This window comes from Oryctolagus cuniculus, chromosome 1 (assembly GCF_964237555.1).
Source record: "Oryctolagus cuniculus chromosome 1, mOryCun1.1, whole genome shotgun sequence".
Classification (NCBI taxonomy): domain Eukaryota; kingdom Metazoa; phylum Chordata; class Mammalia; order Lagomorpha; family Leporidae; genus Oryctolagus; species Oryctolagus cuniculus.
In genome coordinates, this window is record NC_091432.1 from 185,476,256 (window position 1) to 185,488,692 (window position 12,437).

The 12,437-nt window shown below is 39.8% G+C and overlaps 1 protein-coding gene across 1 annotated transcript; it reads left to right on the top strand.

Moving 5' to 3' along the window:
• Positions 1 to 6,314: 6,314 nt before the first annotated feature.
• Positions 6,315 to 11,861, top strand: DMRTA1 (DMRT like family A1). Its single transcript, XM_002708052.4, has 2 exons — positions 6,315 to 7,192; positions 10,562 to 11,861. The coding sequence occupies exons 1-2, from the start codon at positions 6,538 to 6,540 to the stop codon at positions 11,395 to 11,397; spliced, it is 1,491 nt and encodes a 496-aa protein (XP_002708098.1). The 5' UTR covers positions 6,315 to 6,537; the 3' UTR covers positions 11,398 to 11,861.
• The last annotated feature ends 576 nt before the right edge of the window (positions 11,862 to 12,437 follow it).

A 12,437-nucleotide genomic window follows, 5' to 3' on the forward strand; every position in this document is an offset into this window, starting at 1 on the left:
CAACTGAGACAGAATGCCAGCGTCTTGGGGAGCAGCTTAGCATGCTGCACCACAGCACCATCCTCAGAAGACTCTAACGTCCTATTGTAGACTGTGAAGCTACACATGCTTTTACAAGTCTTGGTAAACTATCCTGGAAGCTTTATGGAGAACCATAGGTAGTGAGATAAAAGATAAATCAAGGTGTTTTGTCTTAAACAGTGCCCTTCCCTCAGAAGTAAACTTTTGATAAGAGGAAATGTAGCTGAGAGAATTTATCCCAGGAGAATGAGGATATTGCTAGTTGAACTTGAAATTTAGGGAATTGTGACACATGCTTTGATTGAGGCCTAAGAAGGGTAGTAATTAAATTATTTAGAGGTCAAGGATGTTAATACAAAATAATTTCAGATTAGACAACACATGAAGGAGGGTTAAGCTTGTGATTAGGAAGTAAATTGAAGGGGCCTGCGCTGTGGCGCAGCAGGTTAATGCCCTGGCCTGAAGCGCCAGTATCCCATATGGGTGCCAGTTTGAGTCCTGGCTGCTCCTCTTCCAATCCAGCTCTCTGCTATCACCTGGGAGAGCAGTGGAAGATGGTCCAAGTGCTTGGGCCCCTGCACCCACGTGGGAGACCCAGAAGAAGCTCCTGGCTTCAGATCAGCACAGCTCTGGCCATTGTGGCCACCTGGGGAGTGAAGCAGCAGATGGAAGACCTCTCCCTGTGTCTCTACCTTTCTCTGTAACTCTTTCAAAAAAAGAAAAAGAAAGTAAATTGAAAATATGTCATTATAAAAATTAAAAATAATAAAGGAATGGGGAAGGAGGGTGGGAGAAAGGGAGGATAGGGTGAAAAGTATCAAGCTCTTAAAAGTGTGTATATGAAATATGTAAATGTTGTTCTCTTTATATAAATAAAGAAAATTTCTAACAAAAGTATTGAGAACAAATTTGTAAATGATATAATTTTTCTATTTTCACACAACTTAATTAAAAACATGATGCTTCTTTTTCTTCACCTTTTCATTTGATAAAACTGTTGCCAGTGCTAAACTTTTTTTTTTGGACAGGCAGAGTAGACAGTGAGAGAGAGAGAGAGAGAGGTCTTCCTTTTCCATTGGTTCACCCTGCAATGGACACTGCGGCTGGTGTGCTGCGGCCGGCACACCGCGCTGATCCAAAGCCAGGAGCCAGGTGCTTCTCCTGGTCTCCCATGTGGGTGCAGGGCCCAAGGACTTGGGCCATCCTCCACTGCACTCTCGGGCCATAGCAGAGAGCTGGCCTGGAAGAGGGGCAACCGGGACAGAATCCGGCGCCCCAAATGGGACTAGAACCTAGGGTGCCAGTGCTGCATGTGGAGGATTAGCCTAGTGAGCTGCCAGGCTGGCCCTGGTTTTTTTTTTTTTTTAGACTTTACTTATTTATTTGAAAGTCAGAGTTAGAGAGAAAGAGAGAGAAGGAGCAGAGAGACAGAGAGGTCTTCCATCCTCTGGTTCACTCCCCAGTTGGCCACAATGGCCAGAGCTGTGCCAATCTGAAGCCAGGAGCCAGAAGCATCTTCTGGGTCTCCCACACGGGTGCAGAGGTCCAAGGAATTGAGCCATCCTCTACTGCTTTCCCAGGCCATAGCAGAGAGCTGGATCGGAAGTGGAACAGCTGGGACTCAAACTGGCGTCCATATGGGATGCTGGCACTGCAGGCAACAGCTTTACCTTCTATGCAACAGCACCGGCCCACGGGTGCTAAACTGTAATAGGAGTTCTATGGTATCTCATAGTAGGTGTAACTTGCGCTTCTCAGAGACTGATTAATAGTATATGGTATCTTGGGCTTATTTTCCATCCATGTATAGCCCCAGGTGACATATTTATTCAAATATTTTTTCCAATTAAAATAGACTGTCTTGTCATTGAGTTTTGAATAGTCTCTCAACCTTTTGTAGATAAAATATATTTTATCTTTATATCTACCTGTATCTATTTATCTGGGGGTAGGTTGCAAGGATTTTCTACACTCCATGGTAAAACTTTTTATTCTCATTACAATGTTTTGAAAAGGAGAAGTATTTAATTTTGATAAAGCACAATTGATAAGCTTATTATTTTTAATTTATTATACTTTCCATATTATATCTAAGGGGGTTTTCATAACTCAGTATCACAAAGTTTTCCCCTTTGTTTTATAGTTTTATAGTTATGCTTATCTATGATACATTTGAGCCTTTATTCTGTGATAAGTGGTATGGTTCAAAATGAATTATTTTGCCTGCAGATGTTCAGCTGTTCTAGCAAAATCTGTTGGGAAAAACTATACTTCCTCCCTTGAATTGCTTTTTGCACCTTTGTCAAAAGTTAATTCCATATTTGTGTATAGCTTAGTTTCTAAGTCCTCTATTCTGTCATACTGATTTTTCTATCTCTACACAACTAAGACACCATTAACTTACTGAAATAAGTTAATGTTAGCCTAGCATATTTGTTCTTTTTCAAAGATGTTTTGGCTAATATAAGTCCTGCTTTTGCATTTCCATAGTAATTTTAGAATGAATTTGATAATTTCTTTAAATAAAAATCTGATGGAATTTTGATTGGTATTATATTGATCTCCAAATTTAGATAGAATTTTCATCCTAACATTTTGATCAATAAACAAGAGTATGTCTCTCATTTATTTAGATTTTAATTCATTTCAACAAAATTTTTAGATTTTAGTCTTTTACATATTTTAGCAAACATAACTTACAATATTTTATGTATTTTTTCTTAAATTATTTCATTTAAAACATTTTTGATTAAGATATAATACTTGTACATTTTTATGGGACATAGTTAAGAATTTTATATTTTGAATGGTGTAATAAATTAGATGAATTTCTTAAATTCAATTTCTTTTTGTCTCTTCCAGTGTACAACATGCCATAAATTTTACACATCGATGTTATGTCTTACAACATCGCAAACATCAGTTCTTATTTCTAGTAGCTTTTTTGGGGGATTTCATTGATTCTATTCCTAGATGGCCATGTCATTTGCAAATAAAGAAAGTTTTACATGATCTTTCTCAGTATGAACATTTTTTTAAAAGATTTATTTATTTATTTGAAAGTCAGAGTTATACAGAAAGAGGAGAAGCAGAGAGAGAGAGAGAGAGAGAGAGAGAGAAGGGTCTTCCATCTGATGGTTCACTCCCCAATTGGCCACAATGGCCGGAGCTGCGAAGATCCTAAGCCAGGAGCCAGGAGCTTCTTCTGGGTCTCCCATGAGGCTGCAGGGGCCCAAGGACTTGGGCCATCCTCAACTACTTTCCCAGGCCACAGCAGAGAGTAGAGCAGCTGGGTCTTGAAACGGCACCCATATGGGGTGCTGACACTGCAGGTCAGGGCATTAACCCGCTGCACCACAGCACCAGCCCCAGTATGAACATCTTTAACTTTTATTTTGTCCTATTGCCTTGGTCAGTTTTCCCAGTACAAAGTTGAATTTAAGTGGTATGAATAGATATCTTTGTATTGTTCTGATCTTAGGGAGAAGGCATTTAATAATTTACAGTTAAGCATGCTGTTCGGTGTAGGTTTTTCTTTTTATTTTTTTTAGGTGGAGAAAGTTTATTAATTCTTAATTTGCTGGAAGTTGTAAGTCTCCTTTGCCATCAATGCATTTACTTGCATCACTCTTCATTTTTTTATTTAAATTGTTGCATAATTTGTTTAAAATATATTTTCCCTTATTTGGATGGAAATCAATATTCCTTGCCACCATTGTAAGGTAACTGTTAGGGGTTTAATAGGACTTGTCTCCCCAGAATTTATGCATGATATTTAAACTCTGGTATCTTAATGTCAATGGCTACTGGATTAAGGGGAACACCATGGCATTGACAGGTGGGTGTGGTGGGAGGTGTTTAAGTCATTGGGGATGTGCCCTTACTAGAGAGTGGTTCTCTCCAGAGGGTTATTTTAATTCAAGTTCTGTCTAGCTGCTCTCTAACCCTGACTCACCATGTGGTCATCCCTCCACCTCTGCCACAACCAGCCTCCATATATGCCAGATTTGGGGGCCACCAGATTCTAATCTATGACTTCCAAACTAGAAGTTGAAATAAATAAACCTTTATTTTATCATGATGCTCCTACTGGGTATTTTGATTAAAATAACAAAAAGTGGACTAGTAACATTAATAATCAAATAAAACCAGAAAAATAGACACTTTACTTGCGGAGGCCCCCCTTTTTTTTGTTGTTAAAAGCTGTGATTACTAAGATGGGAAAACTTTAAAGATGTAATTGAATCAAGCAGACCATTTGTTTTTATATAACAAGGAGATTTTAAAACAGAGAGAGGGAAATTGCTTTCAGAATGATCCATTTTGCACCAAAAATTCACTTCAAAAATTCAATGTGGATTCCACAGCCATGGAATTACTAGATTTTAGACAGGTGTGGCTTGGGCAAAGACAAAGATGTGTGAAAAAGTTCAGGTATTATAGGACCCACAGATGCTACGACTATCTAGACTGGTAATTTTAAACCTTGTTATAAATAAATATCACCTAATTATCACCTTGAATTTAAGTCTCAGACCAAAAGAATCAGAATGTTTAGTTGGATTGGAGTAGTTTTTCTTTAAAAGTTTCTTAGAGAGTTCCAAGGCTTAAGATGTTTTGTTGGATGATGGTTGTGTTAGTCTGTTTTTCATTACTATAACACAATACATGAGGCTGTATACTTATAAAGAAAAGAGGTTTTAGTTCACAGTGTAGGAAACTTAAAGTCCCAGTTGGGTGGCATAGGCTATGGTAAGAAGCTCCTTGGATGAGTCTCATCATAGAAGGAGTTAGGAGCCTAGGAAAAGGAGAGATACGGGTGTGGGAAAGGGCCAGTGTTGCTCAGGTCTTAATGGTCCTATTGCTTCTTAACACAGGCACACAGAGGAGTAAGCTTCTAATGCCTGAACCTTTGGGGGGACATCAAACTATATCCAAATAAGTGCAGTGATGGTGGTGGTTGTGGTCATGGTGTGGCCTGCACAAGGAAGCAGCAGCCCAGATTCAGGGGTAATGTCTGCCCTGGTTGCGAATCGGTGAAATGGTAAAACCACCATGGCTTGCCATCTTAGAGCTAGAATATGGATTTCCTATCAAGGCAGTTGAATACCATCTTGAAGGGCTAACAGAATGCTCACTCTCCCTTTCAGAAAGAACAAGCCTTCAGGAATTTTCTGCCTCAGTTGTTCTTTGGTTTAAAAGCACTATGATCTTTCTGTAGAATTAAAGATGCTGAATGTATATTTCAAGAATGCATCTTCTGATAGCATATTTAAGAGCTAATCAAAGTGACTCCCAAATACTTTATTATAGAAATGTGAATAACTTCTCAAACACCCTCGACACGATTGCTGGCAATGAATACATCCAGAGGAGAGTCTCTAATGCCTGCTTTCATCAGCTATATTTCAAAAACATCATAAACAAACAATAGGAATTTGCATTCATAAATACATAGAAAACATGAGAAGAAGCTGAGTATCGATCAGTTCCCTTCATTATCTATCCATTTTGACACCATACTAAGATCCATTTAAACCAAGGCATATTTCTGGTGGTAACCCATTGGCTGCCCCTCAGGTTTTGCCTTATTAATGCTGCCCCCACGAAGATTCCATCTGGGAACAGAAAGAAAAGGGGGCACTCAAAATCTAAATGTTGCAAGCTGGCTTAGGAGAAGTATGGACCTGGAAAAGAAGTCCAGTCTTGCTTAAAGAACGGTAGTAAGAACCAACAGGTGTGCCAGCTTTGTGGCTTGGTGGTAAAGCTCTGTTGGTATCCCACAAGGGCGCTCCTTTGAGCTGCTCCACTTCCTATCCAGCTCCCTGCTAACGCGCCTGGGACCAGCGGCCGAAGATGGCCCAAGTCCTTGGAACGCATCAGCCCCTTCCGTTGAGTCCATTTGAGGAGTGAACCAGCCTGTGGAAGATCCCTCTCCCTCTCCCTGTAAACTCTCTCTTTCAAATAAATAAATCAATCTCAAAAAAAAAAAAAAAAAGATGAGCGAGAAGGTGCGAAGACGATATTTTTCATAAAGACTATATGTCGAGGAACCCGCGGGGAAGCAAGTGGGAGAGCAAGCTTTCTGCAGAGGGGCATTCACAGCCCATCCCTAGGATTTGTGCTGTTTCCCACCGTCCCTCCTCCCCAAGGTCCTGGTTCTCCGCCCCTGGCCCTCCCGGGACTCAGTCCTTGGCCAGGAGGCCGAGTGGGCGGGGCAGCCACTCCAGCGTCACCTGAGCAGGATCAGAAGTCGCTCAGAGAGCCTGGGCACTAAGTTAGTGTCCTGGGACACTAAGAGGACTATTGGGCAGTTGGGTGTCTTCCCTTCTCCAGCTCTGGGGCGCGATCGTCTGCAACTCTGGTGTACAAACTTTTGTCCACGCGTGTGTGGGTGGCAGAGCAAGCAGGACTGTGGCCGGTTCTCCCGCCTCGGCTCCACTACCGCATCCTGGCTGAGCCAGCTGTGGACAGCACACTTTCCAGTTGCCACCCATCGCCAGAAACTTCTCACGAATGGAGCAGTCGCAGTGTGGCAGCAGAGACCGCAGCGCTAGCGGCCGAGCCCATCTGATTCCAGGGCTGGTAGGGGGCCCTGCGCCCCCGGCCGCTGCTTTGCCCGTGCCCTCGGGGATCCCAGTTCCTCCGGCTTTCCTGCGGCCGCCCAGCCTCTTTTTGCGAGCAGCCGCCGCCGCTGCTGCCGCCGCGGCTGCCGCCACCAAGGGAAACAGTGGCTGCCCGCCGCCCGCTCCGGGGCTGGAGAGAGCGGTGGGCGCGGCGGGCTGCGGCTACCCGCGGACGCCCAAGTGCGCGCGTTGTCGCAACCACGGCGTGGTGTCCGCGCTCAAGGGCCATAAGCGCTTCTGCCGCTGGCGGGACTGCGCGTGTGCCAAGTGCACCCTGATCGCGGAGCGCCAGCGCGTCATGGCCGCCCAGGTGGCGCTGCGCAGGCAGCAGGCGCAGGAGGAGAGCGAGGCCCGGGGGCTGCAGAGGCTCCTGTATTCTGGCCCCGAGGGGCCCAGGGATCAGGCCTCGGGAGGCAGCTGCAGAACCGAGAAAGCCCAGGCTGCTGGCTGCCCCGCGCTGGGACTGGGTGTCTTGAGACCGGCCAGTGGTCTGGCAACCCCCGCTTTCGAGGTTTTCCAGCAAGATTGTCCGGAGGATAAACAAGGTGGGTTGAAGTTTCGTTTGCTCTTTGCACAAGAACCTGATTGCTCAAGAGAAAAACTCTTTGAAACAAGCAGCAGTACCTCGCCTAGAGGCAAAAGAAAGTTAACAGAAGCACCAAATTTCAAGAAACTGCTCCCTAGTAAGGAGCCTAAGGAGGGTGTTGGAGCCCCATCACTGCATTTGAAGGGGCTTGCTGTTTGCTGCCTTGGGGATAGGATAAGGATAGGATAAGGAAGGGAATGGTGAATCCCGGTTGATCACAGGTAAGCAAGTCCCTAGAAAGCAATTGTTTGCCTGCAGGCTGCTTTAATTTTATGTGAGCAGCAGAACAGAAAGTTGAGTGTGAGAGCTTGTTTTGAGCTAGCTTTGTACTTTATTTTCAGCATAAAACCAGAATGAATTGCCTTCTGATCTTGCATGGAAAACTCACTGGTGGTTCGTAGTACGGTTTTTTAACTTTGGGACAAATCCTTGGCGCGAGCTAGGAGTGGAGAAGAGACTTGGAATCTACCATACCTTCTCTCCCTCTCTCTCTCCATTCAATCTTTAGCTTCCCCCTACACTTCCCCAACTGTTTGCCAGCTTCCAAAAGTATACACAGATCTAATTGATCTTTCATTTCTTACCATAGGAAAGAATTCAGGTTTGATTTGCAAAACTTTGGTAAGAATTTCAGCGTTTAATATTCGAGATGTTTATCCAAGGAGTTTTATTTTTTTCCTCCCGTTTGCCAACTACAATAAAATGTGATTTACATTAATCTCCTGTATTAGTAAATACACATTTTTTTTTACTAAGACTATCCCAAATTAGTATTTCCTGCTAATGTAAATCCCATTGTATTTTAGTGAATTTCACAACCTTCCAAAAGGTCTATGAGCAGTGAAAATTTTATTTCATTGTTTTTGTTTAAGTTCAAGACAGGTTGTATCATATGAAATTGCAATTAATGATACACATAATTAATTGGATTATGAAAATTGGAGACCTTAGATCACATAATGTGCCTTTAAAAAAAGACTATTGAAATAGATATATCATTTTTTGCTTGAGTACACCAGCTTTGTGTACAGGTAATAGTTTATTTCTGTGGATAAAATAGATTTTTAACATTTTTCTTGAGGACTGGAGGTTAAAGTTGTTAAATATAACTTCTATTAAAAAGAAGTAAAAGACTTCCTTAAACTAAACTGACAGTGAGATCCAGCCGATGACATTGATTTAGGTGATTTTGGGGAGAAGGCAAAGTGTTTGGCTTAATAGGGCTATTTTATTTCATTTTATATTTTGTCTCAGAGATCCCCTACCTCTAGAAAGCCAGCCAATTTTTGAAAGGCTACTTCTATGGCTTTCTAAATTGTCTGACTCAACTGTAGTAAGGTATTGTGGGTAATTTACTCATTCATTAGACAAAGACCAGTGATTCAGAAGTGAATAAGATTTCCTAAACAAAAGAACCTTCTACTGAAAAATGGAAGACTATACATATCAAAAACTACAATACAAGGCATTATATCAATGGTAAATATAATAGAAGGAAATCAAGTTATAGAATATAAGTGGCCAGAGAGATATTGTAAATAACACCCTCGTCTTTTAAAGAAATGTCCATTTCTAAATAGCCTTATGCAATTGTATTTCATTACATTTATTGTACTATGAGTCAACATAATAAATTATTCTATGCATACATTAACATAGAGAAGAAACCTTGACCCTGACCATGATCAGAGGGGCATAGGTAGTAAATCAGAAGTGGAATGGAAGACAAATGCCATCTAATCCCACTTGACAGAACTTAGAAGTTCTTTTGTATTATTTAATGTTGAAAAAATTCTAGTCGTTTGTAGTTTTGAAGTAGCAACATCTTTGGTTTGATTATATATTTGAGATGGTTAAAGCATTTTGACCCCCTCAATGCTAAGTTGTACACACTTAACTGTAATTTTTTTTTTTTTTAATGGGATGTTGGAGTTGCAGGCTGCAGCTTAGATCACTGTGGCACAACCCAGGCCCTGATTTGATTTTTTTTTTAACTTTTTTTTTATTTAGTAAATATAAATTTCCAAAGTACAGTTTACGGATTACAATGGCTTCCCACCTCCCTCCCCCATAATTTCCCTCCCACTTTCATTTTTAAATAAGCTACAGATATTCTTTAGAATTTAGAAAAGTAGAGAAAACACGAGAATATTGCAAATCACATTTAACAAATCACTGCTTTAGGCAATATCTGTTATATTTATAAACTTCATAGACAAAGCTGGACAGAAATACTCTGTATATCTCACTTGACAGTTCATTGTTTCAGAGATGAATACATAAGGCAAAGGGAAATGTAAACCAAACTAAAAGTGACTTAGCAAATATGTATGTGCGTGTGCATTTTTGGGGGGGTTATCCTGGGAAAAAGTATTAAAATGTTTTATTAATATTTTTAGCATATTAGGATAAAAATCAGATTTTTGTATAAAATATTTTTAGAAAATGATCCTGAATATTGGAGGGAGGTTGTTATTTGCATCAAAAGCCTAATTGGTTGCTTTTAGAAGCCTTACAAATTGCAATATGTAGTTTATAATTTTCTTTTAGAAACAATTTGGTTTTGAATTTTTTTCTTGGAATATCTCAGGTAGTAAAGAAGAAAACATATTTCACAAAGGATTATGCAAAATACTAAGACTATATCATCTCTCACATAAAATGAAATATGCAAGTCTGGTATGGTTTGAGATTGATGCAGTGGTAGTGAAAATTGGCTTAACTTGAAATGAAATGAGCAATTTTGTTTTTCTTTCCATATTATGCAGGTAACTTAATTGGAACCAGAAATGAGAGCAGAAGAAAATCGATTGTTGCAATTTAGCATTAATGATTAAATAGGATATTCATTTTCAAACAGATTATTCTTTTATTTTGATTTCTTATCTAAATCTCACCATTTTTAATTAGGTTCTTTCACATCATGTCACTGTAAAAAAGAGAAAAAAACTTACTTAGGTAGGAAAACTTGGTTGATATTTCAGAAAATGTCCAAATCACTAAAATAAGGCAAACAGCAATACTGGTGTTACATTAATATTTTTGGATAACAATAGACTCTCAGCTTCTGATTCCTAAGTACTTCTGCATTTTTATATTGTATCTTTGTGATCCTGAAATGACATAAGAAATAGGATTTTCCACTATTCTACTTAGCTAATTATGGACTATTTTTTAAACCTGAAGTTTTTAAGAAATCTTAGAATAAAATTTACTAATACATCGTAAGTGACTGAATGATTTTATGCAGTTTTTTTTATTTTTTTTTAGTAGACAGTATAACATCTGGGAAATTTTACCTCTACTTGACATTTTTCTTCTTCCTCAGAACAAAAAGAAAGAAAATGTGATACATGCCAGAGCGGACAAGAACAAGTCTCCAGATCCCATCCACTTTCCCTGGGGTCATCTCCTAAGTCTCCTGGTGTCAAACAAAGCACCAACTCCTCTCTTTCAGAACACTCCAGCAAACCTGACAGCATCCTGTCATGTCACCTTGGGGAGCAATCAGGAGGTGAAGAGAGTCCCAGGTCCTTGTCATCTTCTGATCTGGAGTCAGGAAATGAAAGTGAGTGGGCTAAAGACTTGACTGCTACCAGAGCCAGCCTTACTGCAGTGTCCTCAAGACCAAGAGACCCTCTTGACATCCTTACTAAGATTTTTCCAAGCTACAGACGCAGTTGGCTGGAAGGCATTCTACAGCTCTGCAAAGGAGACGTGGTCCAAGCCATTGAACAGGTCTTAAACGGGAAGGAACACATGGCAGACACTAGGGACCCAGCAGGCACTGGAGAGCTGGAAAATTCAGCCTGTCAGAGGGCTTCCAATTTTAGTCTGGGAGTTGGACTTGGAACTCTAGGTACTAAATCAGCTTTCTCTCCTCTTCAAACCACTTCTACTTCTTATGGATGTGATTCGGATCTCCACCGCTTAAATCCTAGATTAGGCATCAGTCCACTACGGCTGGCATACTCTTCTCCAGGAAGAAGGTTGTCTGGTTTTATGCCACCCTACCTGACACCTGGCTTAGTACCAGCGTTACCTTTTCGGCCATCTTTGGATTATGGCTTTTCAGGGGTGATTAGGGATTCCTCCTACCTTCCCCGTAAAGACTCAATAACTGGTGGTAGACTCTACTCCCGATCGCATCAGGAAAATCTTTAATGTATTGCTATTTCTCTCATTCTGGAGTATTTCCAGAAGAATGCAATACACACACATATACCTGTATTGATGTACTACAATATGTGTGTGAATGAATTATCAAGCCTTAAAAATGTTCTTTTTTTCCTCATTTGTAAGCAAATGGACTTTAGGTCTGAAGACTGCACATTTATTATGAGAAAGAAACATTTGAACATTATAAGTGCCTTGAATAAAGCTATTTCAGTAAATATTTTTACTTTAATAAATTTTCCTCCTAAGTTATCATTTGTAAAATTTCTGTCTTAAAAATTGTACTTGCTTTTGTTTTATTTAAACATGAGCTTGGTAGTTGTGAAATAGATTTTTGTGTCAAGCAATGTAGCATAATATAAATTGAATAAAGAGCAAGAACTGAAAAATTAAGGTAATCCTAAGTAATTATTATGTTAAAATCTTCTATTCCTAGTTCACAGGAGAGAGAAAAGTTATTAAAGTACTTAAAAAATATTTGCAGGTAAATGATTAGTAGCAAGTAAAATTTTTGCAAAATATGAAGTTTTTGCTTTTTCTAGATTTTTTTTAAACTCTTACGTATCATTTGTGAAAATAAATGACTCTGAGAAAAAAATTCTTTAAAATTAACATTGTGGGTTACACTAAACTGTATAAAGCCAATTTTAGGAAATGAGACTGCGCCATCTTCTGGCTACTATCACAAATAGCAACTCTAGCAACTCAGTACTGCAGACCATATGAATTAAAAAAACATTGTTTCCAAATAGTATAAGCTACCCAGTTTTTGAAATAATCATTTGAATCATGCTACAGGCACATTTTCATATTACAATGTGTGCGCCTACCCTGGATGAGGCTCAATTTTTGTACATTTCCCTTTTCATATGTTTGGGACAAGAATGCTGCAGTCATTCTCAAAGGGAAAGGGAAAAGTAATTTTATGCAGAAATCTAAAATGGCTACTCAAGTAAATATTGATTTGTTCTAATAGACAATGATTAATGAGTTGAGAGATAAAAATTTTCAAAAGGGAAATTATCATT

Excerpts from the sequence above, each read along its gene's own strand:
- DMRTA1 (XM_002708052.4), top strand. The coding sequence starts at position 6,538 with ATGGAGCAGTCGCAGTGTGGCAGCAGAGACCGCAGCGCTAGCGGCCGA. Across the intron at positions 7,193-10,561 it reads TTGTCCGGAGGATAAACAAG|AACAAAAAGAAAGAAAATGT; the intron begins GTGGGTTGAAGT and ends CTTCTTCCTCAG.